The following is a 26,690-nucleotide window of genomic DNA, read 5'->3' as shown; positions in this document are numbered from 1 at the left end:
TTAGGCACTATGTGTCAGGGCTGATCTGGGTTCAGCAAGAGAATGGCGACATTGACATTGGACCCCTATGCTGTATATATCACAGGGCCCCTGCTGCTGACCTCCTGACATCACTGTGGGTCTTACTCACTTATACACATGCGTGCACACACACACACACACACACACGCACCCATTCTCTCTTACAGCACCCTTGCTGTACAGCATTTTATCTCGTAGCTCCCATTGTTGACCTTTAGCCAGAGGGAAGTGAGCGAAACTTCAGTGGAACCATCTGAGATCTCCACAAGCCGGGCCAAGGAGTCATAACAAAGCTCAGAGATTAGCCCAGGATCGGTGGTGGCGCTCGCTGGTATTTCTGGAATAATGTCAGGCAGAGATTACACTCGCCTTCCTGTTTGGCAAAAGCATCTGGCAACCGAGAAGCGGTTGCTTTATTTGCTCCCCTGAGAGAGAGCGATTACGGCAAATACCACGGTTTATATTTATTCCGACGGCAAACGACAGCGGCATAATGGAAACGTAATGGCCGTGATGCAAAACAGTAAATACTCCCATTTTTGGATGTAGAGGGATAAGTGGTCGCTCATGGGAGTTCAAAAGGCTAGTTGATGTTTTTAATAGTTAATGCGCTGTAAACATAAAAGCAGGTGTCGCTCTTTATCGTGCGATTGGGATGACACAGCAAACACCGCTGATAAGACCCAACAGCCCGACTTCACCATAAATGTCATCAATAAAACTCACGCTGCATACCATCTGCCATGACTTCATTAGTATGCTAAAGCACTTGGAGCATTTATATGTAATCAAGTAAAGCTCTTCAATATGCACTTTAATCAGTAAAATGAGATCAAGTCCCACAATTACAATGTTCAGATGTAGAACATACAATAGGGAGAGTTCAAGAATTGCAAATACATTTTCTAGGTCAACATCAACTAAGTCCACATCAACAGCCTTTTCATATAAATCCATACTGTGTGGGCAGTTTAGAGACCATTGAGTTTGAGTGGCAGTGTTTTATGGTGTCGCCTGAGCTGTCAGCTGCTAATTACACCCCTAAGTCGAGCACAGGGTACATGTCAGTGCAGTAAACAAAGCGCCCGGCTGCCAACCGGCTCCAGTTTATTTGAACAGCGCTCCAGCTGTTGCCGTTGGCCTAAGTACACATCCACTCAAAGGACTTTCCCTCGCTGAACTTCCAGTAAATTCTGCGATGAAAGCAAACTCCTGTGAGGCTATTGTAGCCGCGCTCTTGCTTTTATGAGTAAACAAATATACAGTCATTTGTAAGCTTTTTTTTTTCTTTCTTCCATATTGTCCAGGGTCACTTCACTGTGGACTCTGCTGCAGGATCAAAACCTAAAAAGCAACATCCAGAGATGTTGAGATGAAGTGGGTAAGAGTCTAAAACCACACATCGTTGCTGTTGTATGAAAAGCTTGCAGCTCCAAAAAGTGTTCTTTTAAGATTAAAGTCAGGCATTTTTTTTCTTTTTTTTATATTAGAAAATTGGTTTTGAAGCCAGTTTCGTTGCTTGGAGTTGGAGTCAACTTGAAAAATGAATGGCGAATGACTATCCAAGTTGAAAGAAAAACCTCGCTACAGAAGACATTTTCATTTTTCATTACAAGTTGTAGTGAACCTTGTTTAAAAAAAATAATGAAGACAAAAAACAAAGAAAAGAAAAAAGATGTGCTGGTTTTTGTTATTGGTCTTGGAATAAAAACACGGCTATTGAGAAAGTCTGATATTTCAGTCGATTTAAAGAAGTGCTGCACTTATGTAACCAGCGTGCCTCTCTATTGTCTAGGCTTCAACATGGGCAGAAATCTGTGTCTCTGTGTGCTTTCTAAATATATTGCCTTGCCAAAAAAAAAACAATCCCTATTGCATACTGGCTGCAAACCGTGGCTCCATTTGAGAGGCACGCAACTCACTTTCTGGTAGTGAAAATGTTCTTTGGAACGAGGATGGGACTGTTTATTTACTTGTTTGTAGTAGTTGAAATTGCGTGAAATTGAAATTTTCCAGGCTCTGTCATGTTCTGTGTTTGTTCTGGCTCATGTTTTCTGGATACTGATCTCATGGGGTTCCTCAGTAGCGGAGCTTGAGGATTGTTTACTTTCGATGTCCTGTACCCTCTTTTTGCACACTAAGCACAAATGAATCATGCTTTTTTCCCGATTTGCATGATGATCTTGAATGAGCAACGTGTGTCAAGGTATAGATGATCTTTTAGATGCTGCCATTTAAAGCAGTGATGCATCATGTCTGAGTGAGATGCTGTATATACTGTGTGTTTATATACAGTATGGAGTGTATATGTGTGGTTTTATCTTTACAAGGACAGATATGACTACAGTGGCATATTGCCAGCAACTGTTATATCACAGTATTTTGCAGCTAGATTTCAACAGCATCCTTGAAGCAAGTTAGTACACATATACACTGTAATGTGGGTTAGTGGCGCTTAACGTTGCAAACCCACAGCCTCCATAACCGGCTTGCCGCCCTACATATCAACACACTGACACCTTAGCAGAGTCTTTTGTCCGAAAGCAGTATTAAATTCAGAGCCGAGCCTTTTTTAATAAATACATGCACAAAAGATTTATGGGACGAGGGCTCGATAAAGCTAATGAAATGGCTTTGTCATACCATAATTCAATAGATTTTAAAATGAGATACCTCAGAAGCGCCCTCTCATAATTTCTGCTCCAGATAAGAGTTTGACCACTAGAAATTAAAAAAAAGTCACATTCTCAGACTCATAAGCATTTTTGTGGCGTTCCCACAGTTATCTTTGTTATGCATTTACTGTGTAATCATAGTTATCGCAACGTAAGAACAGAGCAGTTCTCACATGAAGAAATTTTGTGTTCTGCTTGTTTCACCTGACAACCTGTCACAGTCGCACATGATATGGGACGTTGCATTAACATTGCTATATTTAGCAATTGCAGTTTCTGGATCAGCACATTCAGTATTCATTTTGAACGGCGTACATCGGAGCCGCAGCTCTGCAGAGAGTTGGATGTGCCAAAGAAAGCGGGCCAGCTTGCTGTCTCCTGCAAGTATAACTTCATAAATCACAAGGAAAAGATCCAACTCCAGCGTAACAAATAATCGCTCCTCGTCATCCCGTTGCGTTCGGACACTTAAGGGTTTTCAGGATGATAACTTACAGTAGATCCATCCCACCACGTGTCTCCTCTCTGATTGGAATCTGAATGAACGAGAAGCATCACGGTGCCAGGTCGGCTACTACAACCTAATAAGGAGTTCAAGCCACTGAAAGGAAAAAGCCACCGAAAACCTTGCAGAAAAAACACTTCACTGCATGTTTTTCTTTTCTCTTACTTGAATTTAAAGTTTGCATTTATGTGTTGGGTGGGTCCGTTTCAAGACCCATGAGCCCTTGAAACCTGTTAAAGAGCCAATTTTATCATTTCAGACAAGAGTGTCTATGGGAAAATAAGCATTCTCGCTTCCTCCATGAAACTTACTTTGAGCAGATATGTATTTTGTTTTGTTTTTTTCAATTGTAGTATGTTATTCTTATGATCTTGGACAATTCAATCAACATCGAGCTTCAAACAGCCCTCTGCCCAATAAAATCCATAGAACAAAGACTCTAATATGCCATATGCTGTATTTAAGGGACGCCCTCTGAAATGTATGTATGAGTGCATTGAGATTAGAATACTTGTTTGAGTGTTCACATCCAAAAGAGCTTTACTTCCACTTCAATTTTCACTAACTAATATCAACATATGCAAATGAATGACAAAAGACCACTAAATCTGCATATCTCTTACCTTGTTGGCATGATTACTTGCTTTGGGTCATGTTACAGTATTTGCAGATTCATAATGTATTAAGAACTGTAAAATGAAGATGTGTCAGGAAAAAATATATCTGAAAATTGTCAGTAAGTGGTCATGAAAGCTATGGTATTAGGAGATGTTGGAACATTTCAAAACCACAAAAACATCTGATAGCAGCATATTCACATGAATAGGCTTAAGGTGTTTGCAGACTGTGTGCCATTTTGCCGTCCCAGACACTTTTTTCCCATCTAGGAAAAATCTTTCCTCTTCAAAGATGGTTAGCAGTCTTTGTTTCAGTGGGACAAGGTCAAGGACAGCCAATCCATGTAACGGCCTCAATAGGCCATATCAGCATGACGTCTCAACAACAAAGAACTTACTTCCGGGTGGATAACGTCGGTGGTGCTGCATCGGCACTACAGTATTTTTTGTGTTATTTAACCAAAGTAAGACCCCTTTTTAAGCTATTGTGATTAGAAATACACAGACATTATGTAGTTCTGGCTGTCCACTGAAAACGAGATGTTCCTGATGTCGTTGCTGTTGATATTTGTTAGTGTATAACCTAACATAACCTAAATATATAGCCTATTTAAGCATGTGTCCACAAACTACTATATTTTACCAAAATGTTTAGAAATTTTATCTTATACAAATTATCCATAACTTTCTGTTTTTATTTTATATTATGTTATATAGCCAAACAGTGACACAAAGTAGGCTATGTTAGTGTGATTCAGCGAGCAGAAGTTCAAATTCAAGTGCTGATCTAACAAAGCAACCTCAAACCAGTCATTCTTTAGTGTTTTGCTTTATCATACTAACAACCGTTCGTCTGATCTACTTCACACTTGGCGGATGTATTGCTGGGGACCCAAGGATGTGCAGTGTCGAGTGTGAAGTTGTTTGGATGAGCGGTTCTCGAGAAAGCTGCAAGCAGCAATACCAGAGGCCAAGCAATCGGCCCGTTCCGAACAGGCATGTTTTGAACGGGCACTGAACTAGTAGTAGAAACTGTGGACTGTTTGTTACTTACTTTCAGACTCGATTGTAAAGCATCTTGACTGTAAAGCAGGGTATGATAGCAAAGCCAGATCACAAACCACTGCGTGTGTTGTGCTACTTGTGCTGTGCTAGAACCGCGGGCCATTAAAAACCGTGCGGATAAAACATTTGTGGCACTTTGACAATATGTTTTACTCGTGTAACAGAAAAGGGCTCAAGGATTTCAGAAAGCTTATCATGTTGGCAAAATTTCGGTCAGGAAACCTTACCTACATGAAGTGAAAGATTTTACCCGAACGGTTTTTAATGGAACGCCTTGGGACTGGCAAGCTACTGCTGTGCTAGACCCAAACGGGACTAGCAAAACCGAGAGACTGTATTACTGTCGCTCTAGCAAGCTTGCACGTTATGCTACCCAACAGCGATGTTTATCATTTTTATTACTGACCTGTAAGAAAATGTCTGCCAGCCTGTCCCCAGTTCTGTAGATGCAGACGGCCTGTAAACTATTATCTGTATCCACCGATTCCGGTAGGTTGCTTTAAAACGGAAAAAGCCTAAACCTAATCCATTATGTACCAAGCTATATTTGGCATTACAGCCCCAAACACAACCCGATTTCGGCATAATCGCTAATGTTTTGTTTAGTTGACTGCTTAAAACGAACGATTTCCGCTGCCGACAGGTGCGAGTTATCCACCCGGAAATATAGTCAATCTGTTTGTTTACAAACATTCTGATTTGGACTATATAGCCTACAGTATGACAGGCTGACAATCAAGACTTTACCTCTCTCCAATCGCCCAGTCTGACATAAAGTGAACGCAAAAAACGGTCACAATCGCACAGGCTGCAAAAACCTTTAGCTATGTAGCCCCATTCACACCTAATAATTTTTTACGCATTTACACTTACTGTGCCAGGGGGCGCTCATAATCCAGACATAACACTGAAAGTAAACAGAGGGTGAATCCTCTCTCCATTTTAGAATGTCTCTGGCAAAACAAAACTTAAGGTACAGTGGGAGGCAACGTCTGGCTGGAGATGTGCAATGATCTCTTCACATTCAATTCAGGTAGAATTAAACTACTTTTGATACGATTGCAGCTGCGATGATTGTGGCCTTACAAAGTTGTGCGAAAAAATACAAATCTGTTTTCCAATGGTTCACACCTTTTCAAAACTTTTTAACCTAATTGTAACCTCACCCTTAAAAGAATAGTTCACCCAAAGAATGAAAATTTGGTCATTATCTACTAACCCATTTGTCGGTTGAAACACTGGTGAAGTTTTATGTCAATATAGCACACAGTGAGTTAGCTATAGTGCAACTCATTAGCAGCTTTCTCCAAAACAACTGGAGTGAATGGAGACCGTTTCTTTAGAGTTCCAAAAAGGTAAAAAAAAATCATAAAATTATTCCAAACAACATAATCCAAGCCAAATGATTGCACTGTGGGTCCAAAAGTCCAATATTTACCTCATTATCTCCTAGATTTTTCACAGAGCTCTGGTTGTCCTATAGCGATCTGGTGGAAGAATCTTGTTGCTTTCCTGCCCTGCTTGTCAGCTTGTACTTCCGAGTTTATTAAATACATATGTTTTATAATAATAAGAAGAATAAGAATAATAACCTTTATTTGTATAGCACCTTTCATACACAACATGCAGCTCAAAGTGCTTTACATCAATAAAAGGCAGATAAAAGACAGATAAAAAGATAAAATTCATATAAAAGAACAAGCAAAATGCATTGCATTAAAAGAATCAAATCAAGTAAAATAGAAAGATAAAAGAACACAACAAATACTCCCACTTTTAGATGCACATTGTGAGTGAACCCATATGTTTTTCTTTAATTTTCTTTTCCCCTGTCCTTCCTGATTCTACTCTTGATCTGATATTTATGTCAGATCTCACTGCCTAAGGCAGACGAGAATCATATGGTCATTTTTCTCTATTTTGGAACTCTAAAGAATCGTCTCCATCACTCCAGTTGTTTTGGAGAAGGCTGAAATGAAGCTGTGCCAGCTAGCTCGCCGTGTGTTATATTGACATACAAACTTTACTAGTGTTTTAACTGGCATGAGGGTGAGTAGATAATGACCACATTTTCATTTTTGGGTGGGCTATTCCTTTAACAAAAATCACTAAATACCTTTTTAAACTGTTTCCTTTGCTATTCCATTTCTTGCCAAAACTTAACATGACACTTATGAGTTGACATTTTATTTGCCTAAACTTTGCTGCCAAACTAACCGCCAACCGCTTCAGCTTGAGCATATCGCTGTTGTCATGTTCCTGAGAATGTCAACTTTTCAGGAACTAACAAAAACCACTTTGTTATTAGCTTGACCATCATGCATTTTTGAGGTTATCCAGCGGGTTTTGAAAGGGCTTCATAAGAACCAAGGGTCATAAACTTTATTGGTTTCATCCCTCAACTGAATTTAAAACATCAGCGTCACCAAAAATGATTCACCCAACAACAATGACATGATCTTCACTGAGTGTGTCCCAATAGAGTTTGGATTACATTGAAATGTGGATGTCATCAGCTGAATGCACAGGCCTTCACCTAAAACAGACATTCATTATGGGCAGAAGTGTAAAAGCAGGCTTCATTCCAAAAATGCTTATAAAATGATTGGATTGGATTGGATTGGATTGGATTCGATTCCATTGGATTTGATTAGATTAGATTACATGGAACTGGGGATGAAACAAACAGCAATTCCAACACTCATTAAGACATATCAATTAGAAATGTATGCATGAAAAGTATGGATTCAGTCATAAACAGGATATGCAACAGGATGTCATTAATAGCGCAAAATGCTTAGACACTGGATCTTTCTGATTTTAGAGATGTTGAATGAACTTTAGGTAACAGAACATTATAAACCCTCCGATCCCAAATCAGTGACCTCTCCTGACTGCAATCCCACGGTCCTGACAGAGTCCATCCCGCACACTGGTCCCAGATCTGCTGTTTAATTTAAACCCCCCCCCCAAACAGCCCCTTCACATATGAAGCCCCACACCAGGCTCCTCAGCTGTGGAGATCCCAGTCTGATTGGCTTAGCTGGTTGGCCCGCAGCCCAAACCTTGTCTGTATAAAACTCCCCATGTGCTGAAAGCCACAGTCAGAAAGCAAAAGGGACTCAGAGACTCACAGTAGGTTAACTGGGAGATTGGATTCACTTTAAACACCGGGACTGCGAGCTCTGGAAAATGTGTAAAGGATTAGCAGCCTTACCCCAAACCTGCCTGGAAAGGTGAGATCTGCGTCGTCACTTGTCATTTTTACTGCTATCTCTCATTTTGATGATTCTTGAAAAAAAAAAAAAAAAAAACAGGAGGATGGATATATTCCTGTCATGTGGTATGGATCTTGAAGTTTGAAGTTTTTAAAATCGAAGAAGACTTAATTACTTTGATTTGTATTTGCTTAAAAAAACACGCTAATTTGAATGAAATTGGGTATTTTTTTGTGAGATTTCAACACCGCAGTTTATGTTTTAAGTTCTTATCAAGTAAAGTTTAGAAACATGGGAATACAATGATTATTATTTTCAGATTCAAAGTTTCTTGAATATGTATAATGTTCTCTCATGATTCATTAGAATCATCCCACTGAAATAAACCTAGACTGAATCCATGCTGCTGTCATTCTCAGGTCAACTGCTTCCACCTGCAAGAACTTAAAGGCTGGATTCAAACTGCCAGCTTAAATCTCTTTATCAACTTCGTTAACCTTTTCATTTCTGAACTGAATTTCTGATTCGTGGAAATAGCATGGAATGAGTTTTTCTCTTTTATTTAGCCTTTATAAACCAGACAGTGGTACTTCATCTATTTGATACATCACCAGCTTATTGAACAAAATAATGAAAACACAAACTAGGATTTTTTTTTTTTAGCTTATGCAGGTTACAAAAGAATATAATGTGTCAAACAGGTTTCTAGACCCACAGAGTTGAACAAAAACAATTTTTGAACAAATCTTCAATGTTAAATACTTGTATAGCCTTAATTAGCTCCCTACTTTTTAAAGCTTACATTGGCCAAAACATAATAAAGAGAAACTTTTTAACCATTAGTCATGATATTAATGCAAAGCTATGATGTTGTGCAGATTTTGCTCTCACAGTGCATACACATAACCGTTTAGGACGCACAAGCACCTTTACTGCCTCCACAAAACAGCCTTAACGGATGAATGAATGGCAGCTGTGTGTGTGACACTGGTTATGAGAAATTCAGGTCTAACGCTTGCGGTCCTTCTGGATCAATAAAAGTAACACAGAGGGCACAGCTATAAACACACCTCCATCACAGTTTATTGATCATCTTGTTTTGTTTTGCCTTCCGAGGAGGAGAAAAAAAGAAAGATGTTTTTTTGCCTTTACTGCTACTTTTCCCTTTTTTTGACAACATCAAACCTTTAATTCTTTTGCATAGAATTCAGAGGGTATTTGTAGTTTTGATAGTAAATTCAGGCTTAAAATAATTCAAAATCAGCCGACTAATAGGTTTGTAAATGATATATAAACATCTTGTATAAATAGAATATGTCAGCATTGATCAATACACAGGACATGATGTTACTATCCCTTGTATTATCCAAGGTGAGCATTCATATAGAGGCCCGTTTCAGAGTTTAACAGAATGATATATTACCATGCAGATGAGTACCATAGGAAACATCAGGCTATACCATCATCAGTCTCAGGATAAACGTCATGCCTGTGTTGCTGTTATTGCTTACATGCTCCTTTACTGTAACTGATTAAATGGCACGAGGAGTTAAAACAACGCCTGCGTCATACACAAGCCTTCATGGTCTCTGCTTTCTGTCTCCCAGGGCTAAGGAGATCAAGTCTAAATTGGGAGTTTTGCTGCAGAAGCCGGAGAATGCCATTGACCTGATCATCCCCTACCCGGAGAAAACTGAGAAGAAGCCAGAGAAGCAGCAGAAGTGAGTACTTTCCTCCCACCGTCTTCAAGAGAGATGTATGTCTGTGTAGACGAGTGACGCTTGCCTACCTGATGGGAAACGTCTTCATCCCACTCAACAGTCACTGACTGGACTAAGCTATCAGTGTTTTATGGTACAAGGCTTAGCTACTGTATTTTATTACCTTGCATTACCTTGTACCGTGGAAAGATTGGGCTGGAAATGGATTAGAAATATGTACTTTACAGCAGTGGTTCTCAACATGGGGTCCGGGGACCACCAGGGGTCCTTGAGGGTGTTCCAGGGGGTCCCCAGCAAATTGATCAATTGTCAAACTTCAGCATTATTTTGTTTACAAGAAGTTAACACAATTAGAGAATGCAGAAGAATTACTATTTTGATCATAGTTTCACTGTTATCTCTCTAGATAGTCATGGAATTCTGGACAAAATCATATCTAACAATAAAAATACTATCATATTTGGGTTTGAGAGACAAAATCTCATCAATTGGGGGTCCATGGCCCTAATGTGGACTAAATAAGCGGTCCTTGATATGAAAAAGGTTGAGAATCACTGCTTTACAGTACACTATACACTACTGTATATATACTATAAGAGAAAGTGTGCGACCCCTATACATTTTTGTCCTGTTTTGAATTGAAACACTATCTGACCATGATATAATTTTGAATATGGACAAAGGATGTTGTAAAGAAATATCAAAATTGCAACAGAAATGATCAAATATTTAGTATTGCGGGAAAATGAAGTGAAGCCTTTGGTCAGTTGGTGAAATGGCGATGGGACACTCTCCTGTGCTGCAGCCCCACTTTGGGATTTAGGCTGATGAGACGGGTGTATTTTAACATAAAAGTCTTAGCCTAGTGCAGCTTTAAGGGATGTTATGTTTTTAGCTGAGGATTGATTTAGTTGCACAGTATTCTGGTTAGGTGGTGGGTCCATTTTGGTCCATTGTGGTTAAATTTACATGACTGAAACCCTGCTCCCACCGTGCTTCACGTTGATAATGGATCAGATCTACTGAGGAATGTTCATTTTCTCATAAAATTTAATAGCAAGATTACATTGTAAAAACACTACTACTCTTATCCATGTACAGTGACATTTTTCTCTCTAGCTAGCTTGGCATTGTTGACTTTCCTCCTTCAAACTGCTTACCTCTACCTGCAGGCTAGCTATTAGTTTGCATCTAGCGGTAACCACTGACTTTAAGTATGCTAACTACGCCAACAAACCATTTTTAGGCTAGCTAAAGGACAAATATACAAACTTTTTCCCACAATGTGACAATGGCACGGTAAAGAAAGATGACTGACTACAATTCAAATTTTAACTGTATCCCTTAGCTAAATGGTAAGATGCTTTTGTCCAGTGTTGCTTACTGAACTGAGGCTTTTTGTGTCCAGGCCGACTGCTGATGAGGCTGCTCAGTGGCGCGAGTCTCTGGACCGAGTCCTGACCAACAACTGTACGTCTATCTCTCTCTCTCTCACTCACACACACACACACACACACACACACACACACACAGAGGGAGGCAAGCACATACTATATTCCATTTCTTTCAAGACTTGATAAACAGAGAGACAGCTAGAGAGGTTCACGTTGAATATGGTTTTATATTCTTTTCCATCATGTGAAATGAGTGATGGTAAGCAACAATATTAAAGGGATACCTTAACATTTTCACATGTTCAATGTTATATTCTCTTCATCAAACACTTGTCATATTACACTGAAAAGCTTCTGAACTGGCTCTTCAGTTAAACACAAATGGCTTGGGAGTATTGCTAGAATTCCTCATTGTAAACAATAGGTACTGAAAGTCGCAATGTTGGTTGTTAGCTTGTAGCTTGTTAGCATGTAACTAGCAATACTTTTTAGTTTTTAATGATGAATTCTAACCATGCAAACCAACTGTTTATCACGTAACTGAAGAATGCTAAATTATTTCCCAACAATGAGAGAAGTCCTCCTTGAAAAACGAAAAACAGAACATTTAAAAATGTCAAGGTATCGCTTTAACTCTGCAGTGTCCACCTTTGCTGCCTCCCTCACAACCAAACACAGAGAGCCGTAACAAACAGAGTCTTAGAATTTAATGTTATCTAAAGCTAAGGTCCTCATTATGTAATACCTGGCACCTGGGTTTAACTTAAACCACTCCCAAACAGAGAAGCATGCCTTCCGTGGTCTGGTGTCCATCTACCAGACTGTTTAAACAGCTACACCTAGCTTGACGTGGTTTTATAGGCCTAGTAGCCTATGAGGCGGCAAGTTCATTAGCATAAGTTAAATCTAAATCACAGAAAAGAATGTTCTCTCTGGTATCATGGCTTTTATACAGTTAAATGTCTACCGCCTGAAAAATTGCCACCAAGGAGGGTACATACGAAAGAGAATAGAAATGACTATACTGGCAAGTAAGGTTATTTTTCACTTAGAACCCGATTCCATTTTTTATATTACACATCCAGGTGTGCTTTACAGTCATCATGAAGCACAAGTGAAATGTTTACTTGACCAATGATTGCTTGGCTGGGAACTACCTATTGTATACGCTACATAGACTGTAGACCTATGGGTTTGGGAGAGATATAAGCACTGCTTGTAAGGAGCAACATATTTAGGGGGGGGGGGGGGGGAGTCATTATACATGCCAGAGACCAACCACTGGCTCTGCTGTTTACACCTGTGTCAGAAAGCGCACAGAAAGACCCCAAGCAAGCAAGAGCAATGATTAACTCTTCTTCATGGTATGTGTAAACTCCCCGCTTAAAACTCACTTAAATCGGCTGTGTGCGTCAAAACAGCCTCACGCACGGATGTTTACTGACCAGCTGATACATACAAGGGCACAGGCTCTTCTTCTTAGGCCTGACTTGTCAATGTACCTGCTTAGCTTCAGAGTAAAACTGAGTTTTCTGCATGGGTGGCAAAAGAAAGCGGGAAGAGATGTATGTTTCTTTAGCGTGCGCATGCCTTTGTGTGTGTATCGGTCCACAGAGGTTCTGTGTGTGTTATGGTAACATCTCCAGGGAAAAGTCTAAATGATTCCACCAGCGTTGATTCATTACCCGGTAGCGGCAAACTGCTGTGCTGCGATTATTTATCCACATGAGGTTTTACATTAACATTCTTCTATATGGGTTTATCCCTCGTCAATTCGCATGGGATTCCCAGTGAGTTATTGCCTCTCGAACGTGCAAATCTTTCCCCCCAAGAAGTTAACGGTTACATAATGTAGTGCAATAACATGCATGTGTATTATGCAATATATAATGCATATGAACACGTATCTAGAAAAGTTCATCTCATTTTCAGCTTGATATCTGTGTGTGTGTTTATTTTTAATAATACAATGAGTTTGACATTGTTTTATTAGGTCCTAGGGCTGTACAGCTTTTTCAGCCTATGAAGGACAGTGTACTTCATTTAAACTTAGTTTCAGTTCAAAACATGAAAATCAATTCAATTGCATTTAGGGGGCAGAATGTTTTTTTTTCTTGTTTTTTTGCAGAATTCAGTCTTAGATTTGAAGGTGCAAACACAATACAGTATATTTTCTGCTGATTGTTCTGGTTCTTTTTATGCTGTTTTAAATGCTTGCTTATGAGTGTGTGTGTGTGTCTGTGTGTCTGTGTGTGTCTGTGTGTGTGTGTGTCCTTGCAGGACGTTTCGAAAAGCTGCAGCTTGATTGCTACTCAGCGCTATTTTGTACCAAACTAGTCGTTTAGATGGCAGATAAAAGCCTGAGGCAATGGCAGAATGCTTATCATCTGCAGCACATGCTTTTTCAGACAATGGGACATTTTGCAGGCATTGTGTTATATTACAATGATAGAGCAAATGACCGAAATGAGTGGATGTTTTATCAAGCCTTATTTCGGGGCCTAATTTTGGAATAAGCACTGCGCTTTCATACTCTTCCAAACTACAAGCTTTGTACTTACTTTGCCCCCTTCTTGTTTCAGTCTTTCAAGTATTATACTTGTGAAGTTTTAGTACAATCTCTCAACATTGTATTCGCTTCATGTCACATCCATCCACTTTCATCCTATGTCTCTGTTGTGTCTGTAGTCTCTTGATTTGCTGCAATAAGACATTTCTCAGAAACTGTGATCATGGGAAATTTCCACTTATTCTCTTTTTCTGAAGCAAGAACAAAAAACAACCAGACATAAATTTAGGGGAATTCTACATTGTTGTCTCATCACATTTTCATCAACGAAAACACCAAATCACTGTAGTTTAGTCATTATTACATTATGTTAACCCTGGATGGTTTGCTAATCGTCATTAACAAGCATTTTGTCAGAATGAACACTGTGTTGGTGCTTTTTTAACAACATCCCCTTATCTTTGTATGTCTATATCTCTTCATCTCTTTCTGTCTATGTCTCTCTCTCCTCTCTCTCTTCATCTCTCAGATGGTCTGACTACCTTCCGCAGCTTCCTGCAGTCCGAGTTCAGCGACGAGAACATTGAGTTCTGGGTGGCCTGCGAGGACTTCAAGAAGATCAAGAACCCCATGAAGATGGCCACCAAGGCCAAGAAGATCTATGAAGACTACATCCAGACTGAGGGGCCCAGAGAGGTCAGGGACTCTGTGACTTCCCCTTTTTATGAGCTGAAACAAGAGATAATGGCATGAACTCCAAATGGAATAGAAGAAACTAATATTGATTGTGTAGTTTACATGATGTGTAGCAATCAACTATGGAGAAACGCCTCACTTTCATATGAAATCCAAATCACTGAAAGTGGTTTTCCCATTAATTTTCACTGTGTATACAAAATCTCAGACATTTAGGACCATACAATATTGCATATAGGCCACTAATCTGAGAAATACATTTTTTTCAGATATAATTTATGTGCCAAATCTTGTGTGTAGTTATTTTGTCAACCAGCTACAATGACTAGTGGATTCTGAATTTTACCAGAAAATTCCATTACTTAAAAGCCCAATGATTCTTTAGCCTTTTTTAGCCAGTGAATTTGGATAGGCTCTTCACAGGGCTGCACAGAGTGAAAAACATACAGGAGCAACTAAACACACATGCACACACACAGGTCTTTCCTGGGAAAAATCCGGCACACAGGAAGTAACACAGTTTATGTTTCTGGTTTGTGTGGAATAAACAGAAGAAGAACTGGGTAGTTAGCATGAGCAGTGATAGCCACCATGGCTGAACAGACAAGGAAAAGAGAAACTCAAACTGCATCAACAGAGAATCCAAGGAAAAAGACAAAGTCACAGTACTGGACACACTGTCTGATTGACAGGTGATCTCTTGGAAGTGCAGTGCAGAAACACCACAGCAATGAGCGCTTAGCAGAAAAATAAAAAAATCTTGGCAAGTTTGTGCAACAATTTGCATTTGACTAATTTTCAGTATCACAGTAAACAATCCACCCACCTTAACTAAGACATAGCACTCTGAAACTGTTAGAGGGAAGAAGGGAGTTAGGCTAGGATAGGACTGTGAGGAAGATCTGTTGACTTTCTAAATGTAATGTTGACCCACCTTTTAAAATACATTTGCTTCAGAAAAGCTGCATCTTATAGCTGTGTTTTAGATTTATTTGTTAAGATGTTGGCATTGATGAGAGTGATGTTGATGATAATGATGAAGATGATAATGGATCCCCCTGCCTCCTCATCACCATCACCATTATAACCATAATGTATTGTTCAAATCATCGTCATCATCAGTTATTTGTAGTTGTCATCATCACCATAACCACCACTATCATCATCATCATCATTATCATCATCATCATCATCATCATCATCACTTCTATTTCTGCATCTATGTATATTTATCAATATCTATATTTAAAGAGTAACTAAACCCCAAACCCAAATCTGTGTAAAGCCTGACATCTAATGGTGAAAAGTAGGGTACTGAACTGGCCATCTGCTATTGGCTGATCTTTGGTCACCACCTGTTGGCACCAACGATCAGCCAATAGCAGACAGCCGGTTCAGAACTCTACCTTTCACCATGTCAGGCTTAACACAGATTTGGGTTTGGGTTTTAGTCACTCTTTAACATCTACCTCCCCTTTTCTCTTCATCTTCCTCCTCCTCATTATCATCCTCCTCTCTCTTCTTCCCCCCACTGCAGGTGAACATTGACCACTTCACCAAGGACGTGACCCTGAGGAACCTGGTGGATCTTTCCCCTGCGACCTTTGACCTGGCCCAAAAGAGGATCTTCGCCCTGATGGAGAAAGACTCCTTCGGTCGCTTCCTCCGATCAGAGCAATACCAGGAGCTCCTGGTCAACTAAGTCTGCCTGGGAGTCTGGGGGGTGGGGGGGGCGGATTTCAACAAGCAGTTAGTCAGATAACTCAAAAATATCAGGAAATAATTTAAAATCAAGCATAAACTTTTAATGAGAAATGTTTGCCAATAACGATAAATTGCCAATGTGTGTGCCGGCTTAAAGACCTAGTTTAGGAATCAAAATAAAAGTTTTATTTTAGAAATGATCCAAAATATCAAGGGCAACAGAATTATATTTCAAATGTAGCTAAAGAAAACTGCTTCTTGAAATACACTTTTCCACCCCCCACGCACTCACACACCCATACACACAATCTACAAAAACAGTACACAAATGAGATTGATGTGAAATTGATGTTAAATGAGGCAGTGAGGCTTTGATTTTTTTATTTTTTTTTTGAAGAAGAAGCCATGTTCTAAAAGGGGTCACATTGTAAACCAAATTAAAATGCCATTCACCAAAAGTAAAAATATTTCTGTAAGAATTACCGTAAGAAAAGCATTTTGCAGTTTGTCATACAAACGGCTTGACCCCTAAAAAGAGTCACCTTGGACATTTTTAGCATTTTAAATCCATTAATAACAACATAATCCAAAGTTTTGGACTTTTTAACTCTTAACTTGATGAAGCATTGACAAAAAAAGCATTCACTCTACCACTTACCGTAGACATTAAAGTCTTATTCAGACAGACATCACATGGCTTTTAAGTGCTTTGTGGTTTTTTCCCAAGAAGAAACACAAGAGATAAGTGCCATTTGGAGTTTCTGGAGAGGGCATGACCTTCCATGGGACTTAACTCCAAGTCTAGGGGGAGAAAACCGTTGGGAAATTCATTGGAATCAGCAGATTCACACAGTCAACTGTTTTAAACAATGGATAGGGAAGTAATGGGTTTCTTGAGCCATTTCCAGTGAGGACCAAAAATGTTGTTATCTTAAGAACTGCATGCATTACACAGTGGACCTAGTATACTGTCATCAGTGCATGACTAAGGCTGATCAGAGAACTCTCTTTCTTTCTCTCTCTCTCTCACACACAAACACACATACACAGTAAGTTTGGATTTCCACCAAGCCCCCCCATGGTTCTGATGTATCCTGCGAGAGCCATCCTTGGGAACAGTGCTGGGTAGTTGGCTCAGTGGTGAGGCTCCTTGGGTCCCACTACACTGCAAGTTGCTTAGATTGGAAAACTAAGTAGGAGGGAATCTCAGAATAAGAAGTGAGCAAAGTAGTGGTTTTTACAAAGAAAGATCTTATTTTCCCATGTGACATTACCGAAGTTGAATTTCTTTCCATGTGTACCGAGTCACTCAATAGGTCCAGACCTGGTTTTGGTGGAAATTGACCAGTGGAAGGGCAAACGGTGGGGCAGAACTTGCAGATTTGGGGCATTAGACCATCAGTGTTATTTAGCTGCCATCTCCAAACCATTAGATCCTATTCAAATGCTGGCTATTGAGAACAGTGTATTGCTATGGGCTACAGGCCCCGTAATCTTTCCATCCTCAGTAATACATATTTGAGGAGTCATGCCATGAAGGAAGTCTAAGGAAATAAGGGTGTTATACCATTAATAATCACATTAAAATATAGCAATACTCACACTGTATGAATATGAATCTGAATTTATATCTCCTTTGCCACATTGTTTTCCAGGGTAACACTGCTATTCAGCTACAAGTTATTATTCACAAATATATGCTGTAACAAATCACTACTACTCACCTAATTAACAGTGAGCTGAGACAAAGATGGATTTGAGGGTGGATTCGGTGGTTGTGTGCAATGTTAAAGAATCCCAAATATATACTTACAGTTGCATGTAGCAATCATAAAGTGTGATTATATCTACTCTTGTATGCTTTTTTTTATATTTAACAAAAGCGTCTGTCATATCCATCACAAGAATATTATTATCCAGACATTCAGCATTATTTCAAGTTCTTGTTGTTCCCCTGATTACAAATAACCCACATACAGAAATGCTACAGGCCAGGTACAGAAAATGTTGGCATAATCACAATTTTTCAACTTATTCAATGTATTACTCAGAGGATAAAAAAAATTAATTAACAGCCTATCACCTGAATGACCTACAAATTTCTCTTAAATTGGCTGAAAGAGTCGACTTTTATTTTGAAATGGCATTGATATGGGTTTTCCATGGCACAGATTGGCCAGTCTAGTGTCGTAACCTGAATGTCATGAAAGTCAACAATCAACAACAGAAAAAAAATCAATAAGGACTCAATCAATGCTGGATACTCATTATTTGATATAGCCTTGCATGTACGTTTTGTAGTCAACCACATAAAAGACATAAATGCATACAAGTCCTGAAGATGTATTTATTTTTCCATGTAAATATCTACCATTTACAAATATGTGTGTCTAAGTTATTCTTAAATACCACACTGGAATCAGTGACTCTCTGCAGCGGAGAGCTGGCGAGGGCTATTCCCACAGAACATGTCTTATCACTGTTATAAAAGAGGAAACATCTGACTTTCAATTGTCACTTTGTTTTTCTTCATAGAAACCTCTCCGTACTGTGTGTGTAACACAGAACTTGAATGGGTAGAACGGTCATTCCCATTCAAATCAACGTTCCTGGTCGGAGCGGCAGCCATTTTTATGTGTATCGTTGGCTATAGCTTCTGTATAAACTGACGTACAGCAAGTCGCTGAGGCGAGAGGTTTTGCAGCAAGGATCAAGGAGCTTCTCTGTCTCCTTGCTGCCATGGATTGCTAACATGCTAATGTTGACTAGAAGAGCTAGAGAGAGAAGTATAGTCTTTGATAAAGCTACGTTAGCCTTGTCGCTAACGTTAGCTTTCAGTTGAGTTTTGACAGTTTGCTAACAGACGCAGCTGCACAGTTCTCAAGCAAATGTGACAGACTTTACGGCCTTAATGCCCAGACTTACGTTGTCACCATAACAACTAACCCTTAAAATTATACAATCACATGTATGCTGCCGTACTAGCCAAATTACCATGGCAAACAGTGGAAGGACCGTTGTATCCATTCAAGTTCTGTGGTGTGTACACATGAAGCACACCATGACTGACTCTTTCAGACCACACAACACAAAACAAAATGTAATCCCTCAAACTTTTGATTGAAAATATCTGTCGGGAAACAGATTATTTGTCTACAACTGGAAAAAGAAGAAGTTTCTAAGGCTGGTCATCCTTTTTTCCACCTCCTCCTTAGAGCTCACATAATTTCTCAGAACAAAGCAAGATGTGAGGAGCGCACCAGCGTTGTGAGTGAAAAACAGAGCGGAAACAGATGCGGCTGTGGGACCGGTTGCCAACACAAACACTGTCAGAGGCTAGCGTGGACGCATCCGTTACTACCAAGGTTCCTAGAAATAGCTGGAAGGGGTCACATGCTTTAGGTCCCCAAAGAGGGGGAGAGTGACATTTCTAACAAATGTCTCGATGGGTTTAACTCATGGCTTTTACATATGTCTTTCCCGGTAGTTTCTCGGAAGTCGGGAAAACCGAGCTGACGGATTGCTATTAGCATCACAAGTCTCCGTGGATGTGATTTACTGAGTTCTCTAAACAAATCGTGAAGTACGGTTTGTATGGTTTCCAAATCAAGAAAACTAAGGAAAACAATAATTACCTATCATTAATCTCAAAAACCATACATCAGCATCACTGATAGAGATTAGGGCAAAGAAAGCCCACAAACAAGAGATAAATATAGAGTCTGATTATATTGAGGCATTATATTCAATATCTTTGGCAATCTGCTGAGAGGCTGATGCAAGATCTTTTCACCTGATTTCACCTGAGACGTGACCTCCATTCCTCCAACTGTGCCAGGAGGAGGAAAATCATTTTTCATTCTTAGAGCTGACAGCATCGCTCGATAAGAGGTTTTAAGAGGCCGATTCATTTCTTCGGCTTTGGCCAGCGATCACTAATAGCCTTCTAAGAACAAGTAGACCTGCAGATGTGTTTCCAAATATGTCTCCTGGAGCACAAGCCGTGACTGGACTGACGATAACGAACCGCGCAAGCTGTAGCCGGTGTGTCATTTTTGGGGATTTTTCAGCTCATTTTCCACTCTAAAGTCAAGAAATATCTCCATCGAGACTTGGGGGGTGGGGGGGGGGGGTGGGGGGGGGGGGGGGGGAGACGATATGTACTCCCCAGAGTCTAAAATGAGTCTGTGTTGATGGATGGAGACCATGAGGCTTTACAGTACTGTTTATGTTTACTCAGGCGTCATTAAAAGGCAGAGAGCATGGGTGCTGTGCAGGCTCGGTGAGCGCACAGGAAGCCGATTGCTCACTTGGCTCCGCTTTAAAGACGGGAATGTTCTGCGAGGCTTTGATACCGTTGTGGTGACGGGGTTCTCATGGCTCGAGGGCTTTTTATGAGCTTTCAAGAAATACAGTCATCTATTCTCATGCGAGAGAAAATAATAGAACTCTTTGGCATGCCCTCAGCAATATCTCTACATGCAAATCCAGAGTCGTCACGCTAATTGATGTACCCATAGGTAACACAGGCTTGGTAAGGTGTTCAGAATGCTTTTGTGGTTCTTTGATGAAAAATCTCAGTGGGGAAAGAAACTAAAATCAGTTTTCACTTAACTGCTGTGCGGGATGGGAAACTAGACAGATTCCCACATGAGCAGGGGCTCATGTGGGTAAACTCTAAAACCTTGAATAATACAATTAATTGATCTATGGAGATATAATAATCCTAAACAAAAAGATTTTAGATTTGTTTTCATATGTACATGGTTTTTATTTATTTTTTTGCTGGAGAAGCTGTGGCTTAGTGAAGGTTCATACTCCAATTTATTAGAATACTAGAACATACACAGATTGTAGGATAAAATTTACCTTTGCATCTATCCTACTTTATATTATAATGTTGCCAGAAGGCTTAGATGATACAAATCAGATACTAGGACTCTTACTTTTGATAGCCAAGAAAATGATTACGGTCTCTCAGCCACAGCCTCAAACCTTAAATCAATGCACCCCAATTGTACTCTATCTTCCAACTGTATCTTGAAGGATAAAGAGTTTCATTTTCCAAAAAAAATGCCAAAACCCTGCCAGCAGTCGTTACAGGTACAATCATTTAAATCCAGTCTTGTACAAACAATTTTGCAGCCCCCAAACATTCATAAATGAGACTTCATTTCATAATAGAAAATACATACTCCACTCTAAGACATGCAAAGACCATCGCTTTTGGCATTTCCACAGCATATGTAGGACCCCTGACCTTGTTCCTGCAAGTCAGTCACCTGGCAGAAAAATCATAATTATAACATCACCCCAAGGTGCCTCCATCTTTGTACACCTGATCCATTTCTTCCTCTCCTTCATCGCATCCAATAGTGATTTTGGTGTGGTAGAGAGATGGGATATTCGAGGAAAAAGGAAGTACAAGGGGAAGTAAGCAGTGGATATTAATTCTTCTTTGTGACGGAGTCGATGGGAAATTTGGTGTTAATTTTGAGAAACGCTAGCAATACCACTGGCATGAGGTAGAGGCTACCATTTGTCTCCACCATGGTCTCATTTGTTTATGGTAATTATACCACGCTATTACAATTAATTTAACAATTATGTTTAAAAAGCATTTTTACATATAACACCTTAACAACTGGCCATAAACATTTGGTGTTTTTTATTTGTTTCAACTGATCTACACGTACAGTGCATTGCATTGTTCTCTGGGACGTTTACTTTGAAACCCACTTTGCAGTGATGGATTATGGTTACATAAATGGCTTATAAATACTTAATGAAGGTATCAATGTTCGCTTGCAGAATGTCAAACATGTCATGAAGCTGTCACGAATCTACTGTTGAAACCTTGCACAGATGTTAACACCAGCTTGAGCATAAATACAGTAACGGGACAAAAACACAGAGGCCCCACAGAGAGATGAGTCACTTTAGCCCTGCAGTGTCTCTGTCTTCCCTTCTGTGGACAATAAGCCAGAGATCCAGACTTCCAGCCCCCAGGGATGTATGTGTGTGTGTGCGTGTGAGTATATGAAAGAAAGAGAGATAAAGGGTGGCTGTGTATATGTGTGTGTGCATCTACGTGCTCACTTGCATGCGTGATCACATTAGTCCACCAGATCGTCCTGTCAGGTCTTAATGAGCAGGCCTCGCTGCCGCTTGGAGATAGAAAGGCAGGAGAGAAAAGGGGAGAACAGACAGCGATAAGCAGGTTAACCCTGAATGAAGCTTCACTCGGGCCTGAAAATTTGAGCTTGACCAGACACTGAAAGAGTTCTGCCTGAACTGAGCCCGTGTGTTAAAGCTGCACTAGGTGAGATCTTAAGAGCCTAAATCACAAAGTGGGGCTGCAGCAAAGAAGAGCATCCCATCACCCTGATTGAGACACCGTAGATTCACTCTATTTGTCCAGATGAAATTCTAGTGTCGGTATGGTCACTGGTGGGAAATCTTCTCCACACAGGGAGTGACAAATACAAACTTTAGAGAGAAATCCAAAGGGTCCATACAGAGAAAGCTGGACTCACCAACAATGGACACAGGATTTCTGGGGTATGAAGTCCTTCAAACTTTCAAAAATTTGAATAGTTATCTCTCAGTGCCACCTGGGGCCGCCAATGTGCAAAGTTGCCTAGTGCAGGTTTAAGCTTTTTGCTAGTGCAAGCCCGACTAAAGGCCAAAATTACCAATGATTTAACAATAATAAAGAAGGGTTTCATTTCGAAATCCTGTAAATCCATTTTAAAAATTAACAAGTGTGTCAACACAGATGATTACAGTATATCCTATAAGACAGTACTGTTCTGTAAGGGCTAATCATTTTAATTATATCCAATTGTGAGTTTTATTTTCATGCCAGAATTCATTTTGTCAGAGCAGATTAGAGGTCATATTTTTTAAATGGAATTGTTAATAGAGGTGTTTTTCACCAATATTATTGAATGCCAGGCTGACCCAGACCAAGCCAGTTAAGTGTGAAATTCAGTCCAGTCCGACGCTGAGATGATACATCAACTGCTCATCAGACATGACCAATTCCGAAATCTGAGCCAGTCTTTAGTCTGTAGAAGCAACAGTTTGACTTAGGATAACCTTAGATTAAAAACGTACTCGTCTCTCATTATCAAATAGCCTATCAGTACCCCATCATAAAATGATCTATTATTATTCTCCTCCTAGCAGTGTTTGAAATGTTATAAAGCCCTGTTTCAGTCCCTGATTTCGATCCTGTAAACATGATGGAAGTTTAAGCTGAAGTTGATGTTTCTTGAAGTTTGGAATCACTTTGGCCTACTTTCCTACCCGAATCTCTTCTCCTCCTTAGGTTGTTGACTCCAATCCTCTGCCACCTACAAGATACTTTCAAAGATTGCTACTCTATATTCGTATTTGGGTCATTTAAGACCATCCAGCCTAGATTTTTCATTTTCTTTGCCTCACTTACATAATGATCCAACTGTATACCCTCCCACACCTGTTTGCATTCACTGAAACCACAACAAAAAAGTTCATACATAATGTGTATCAGTGGTTCGTACATTAGATTGACAGGACTGCGTGGGCTTGAGGAATAATTCAGGGACAGATGGGCAGGGTTCTTGTGGGTAATTGTACTCTGTTGACAAGCCTCTTTTATATCAGTGAGAAAAGCTGTGTGGAGTTTAACAATAGATGACAGATGATGGAGGCTTTGTGAACAATAATAATAATGATAACAGCTGTAGAGTTCTCAGTATTTAGCCTTAGCCTCAATATAAAGTACCAGTATATGGGGCAAATACTTACATAATGTACAAGTTTGGTAGGTTGGATTTGTTCTGGAAATAAAATAAGTAAAACATATATATATATAAATAATTTCATGATTCCATAATGAACACCATAACACTATCCATAATGAAAAGAAAGACCATTTTTTAAATAGTAACTAAACCCCAAACCCAAATCTGTGTAAAGCCTGACATCTAATGCTGAAAAGTAGGGTGCTGAGCTGGCCATCTGCTATTGGCTGGTCTTTGGTGCCAGGTGATGTCACCACCACTCTATAGAAGGTGACATCACCTGGCACCAAAGATCAGCCAATAGCAGATGGCAATTTCAGTAGCATGCTTTTTACCATTAGGTGTCAGGCTTTACAATAGGAGCACACTGATTGAAGGGCATTTCACTCTCACAGTTTTCTGTCTTGAGTCTGCTTGCATTGTCACACCACCAGTGGAATTTCTTTAAATCAGTTTGAATAGCCTGTACACAAGATAAAATCACTCAATGGGTGTTTTATTTTTGTAGTACAATGGTAGCTACATGCTGGTAGTGGCAGGAGGTGGAGCGGTGATTGAGTTTACGTGCACTGAAATGACAAGCGAGGAGAAAATGAACAGCAGGCTTTAAACTGTATATGCTGTCTAAATGGAAGAGAAGCAGGTGAGCTTCAATGGGTTTACATGCTCACGCGAGGTAATTTAACTCAAGAAATGGAGGCCAGAAAGTAGTAGGAAAAGAAACAGAGGGTATAGGTGGCCACATCCTTGCATTGCAGAATTTTGACCTCATGGTTAGAAAGAATATCTTTTAGCCAAAAGGTCATAGGTCACAGGCTCAATCCCCACAATTACCAATGTGTCCATTGACAGCCATGTGTCCTGTTGAAGTGTTATCCTTGAGCAAGACACAGAGCAAGTCACTCTGGATAAGAAAGTCAGAAAACTGAGGAGCATTCTGGACGAATAGGTTTTTTTCTTTCACCCTTGGCCTCTCTCATTACACTGAGTTTGATTAGTCAGGCCCTGTGCTCCGATGTGAGGTACAACTCAGTGGGCTTGTATGAGGGAAAAGTAACACAAGTGTTACTTTGGGTTACTTGTAAATGTTCCCAGTATGGTTCGACCGATATATTGGTTTATATCAGGCCGATATTGGACTTTTTAATAAAGATCGGATATCAGCCAGTCAGTGTTGCCCACCACTGATACGATGAAGGTGAGAATTTGATTTTCCTCAACAGTTTTAGGGGTGTGAGTGAAACCTGCCTCACCCGGCCTTAAGATGCTGCTAACCCACCTAAAACAGTTTCATTAGTCTGTGTTTCAGTGGAGAGTTTTAGTGTCCCATGATGGTCTAAATGCTGTTTCAGAGGTTTTTCCATGGGTTAAACACTGAATCTTTGTAATGTTTGGAATTTTCTGACATTTCGGCAGCTTCAGCCCAAAATTATCAGTATTGGTATTGCCCCTCAAAAAAACATCGGTCGAATCCTAGTTGCTGGCCCCCTTACTTAGGCCTCCCACCACAAAGCACTCTAATACACTTTGGATGAAAGATAAGACCACATTTACGCAAGCACACCAACTCCACATGGATTTATCGATTTTGTGTGGACTCCTGTGTTTTAGCTGCAGAATCTAAATATAGGCCGTTACAAAAAGAGGCTGAGATACAGTAGTGTATTAAACACAATGTGTGTGTCTGTGCAGCCACGAGTGTGTATGTATTGTATGCTTTATGTATTCATTCCTACTAAGTATGCATTATTCTCTAGATCAGTGGTTCTCAACGTGGGGTCCAGGGACCACCAGGGGTCCTTGAGGGGGTTCCAGGGGGTCCCCAGCAAATTGATGAATTGTTAAACTTCACCATTATTTCATTTACAAGAAGTTAACACAATTAGAGAATGTAGAAGAAAGACTATTTTGATCATAGTTTCACTGTTATCTCTCTACCTACAATACAGATAGTCATGGAATTCTGGACAAAATCATATCTAACAATAAAAATATTCTCAGATTTGGGTCAGAGAGACAAAATCTCATCAAATGGGGGCCCGTGGCCCTAATGTGGACTAGATTAAGGGTCCTTGATATGAAAAAGGTTGAGAATCACTGCTCTAGATAATGTTTGGTCCCTTAGTATGAGCTAATGAGCTAATAAGGCAAAGCCATTGAAATGCCTCATTGGTACAGCAAGTCTCTCCTCAAAGCCTAACACACAGGATAAATAGCAGCATCAACCCAGCATGCTTAGGATGCTTTAGAAGACTAACCCATTTTAGGCCTGCATGGAAAAGCTCCTGAAGAAGTAATCCGCATTGAAGCATTTGTGTCAGGATGGATATCGATGGGTAATTAACCCTAGGCTCCAGGCCGACTTTACTGATTCTGCCTCTAAATATTTTTCTATTCTGTTAACTTTACTAAGCAGAGAAGCACGGCGACAGTTAGTCTAAATATTTAAACATATTTGCCCTTGCTCTATTAAAGTTCGATGTGCACAAGGTTTGATTTAAACAAGTTTATTTCCACCAAATTTCTTTGGAAGCATAAAAGCGAGTGTCACGTTCCCAAACACAATGCTGTGCCCTTAAATAGGCATGGAGATAGATGTGTGGCTGGGAATAGAACTACGGTCAATAGCCTTATCTTCGTGAAGGTAAATCCAAACAAACAAGTCCATTGGGTAAACCATTTTTTTTCCACAGAGCCGAGGCCTGAGCAACATGAGTGTAGCACTGTATATTCTCTTTTACAATCAATTATTCATTTTATTGACACATTGCATTG

The 26,690-nt window shown here is 39.9% G+C and overlaps 1 protein-coding gene across 1 annotated transcript; it reads left to right on the top strand.

Annotated features, from left to right (window-relative positions):
* Positions 1 to 7,991: 7,991 nt before the first annotated feature.
* Positions 7,992 to 18,629, top strand: rgs5a (regulator of G protein signaling 5a). Its single transcript, XM_071910831.2, has 5 exons — positions 7,992 to 8,119; positions 9,709 to 9,822; positions 11,231 to 11,292; positions 14,255 to 14,421; positions 15,959 to 18,629. Exons 1-5 carry the CDS (start codon positions 8,076 to 8,078, stop codon positions 16,121 to 16,123), a joined length of 552 nt encoding a protein of 183 aa, XP_071766932.1. The 5' UTR covers positions 7,992 to 8,075; the 3' UTR covers positions 16,124 to 18,629.
* The last annotated feature ends 8,061 nt before the right edge of the window (positions 18,630 to 26,690 follow it).

This window comes from Centroberyx gerrardi, chromosome 9 (genome assembly GCF_048128805.1).
Source record: "Centroberyx gerrardi isolate f3 chromosome 9, fCenGer3.hap1.cur.20231027, whole genome shotgun sequence".
NCBI lineage: Eukaryota > Metazoa > Chordata > Actinopteri > Beryciformes > Berycidae > Centroberyx > Centroberyx gerrardi.
This window is presented reverse-complemented; position numbering and strand designations above follow the sequence as displayed.

What these genes read in the sequence shown, in the direction of transcription:
- rgs5a (XM_071910831.2), top strand. Translation starts at nt 8,076, where the DNA reads ATGTGTAAAGGATTAGCAGCCTTACCCCAAACCTGCCTGGAAAG. An exon ending in CCCCAAACCTGCCTGGAAAG is followed by an intron (nt 8,120 to 9,708) that starts GTGAGATCTGCG and finishes TCTGTCTCCCAG; the next exon opens with GGCTAAGGAGATCAAGTCTA. An exon ending in CCGAGTCCTGACCAACAACT is followed by an intron (nt 11,293 to 14,254) that starts GTACGTCTATCT and finishes TTCATCTCTCAG; the next exon opens with ATGGTCTGACTACCTTCCGC.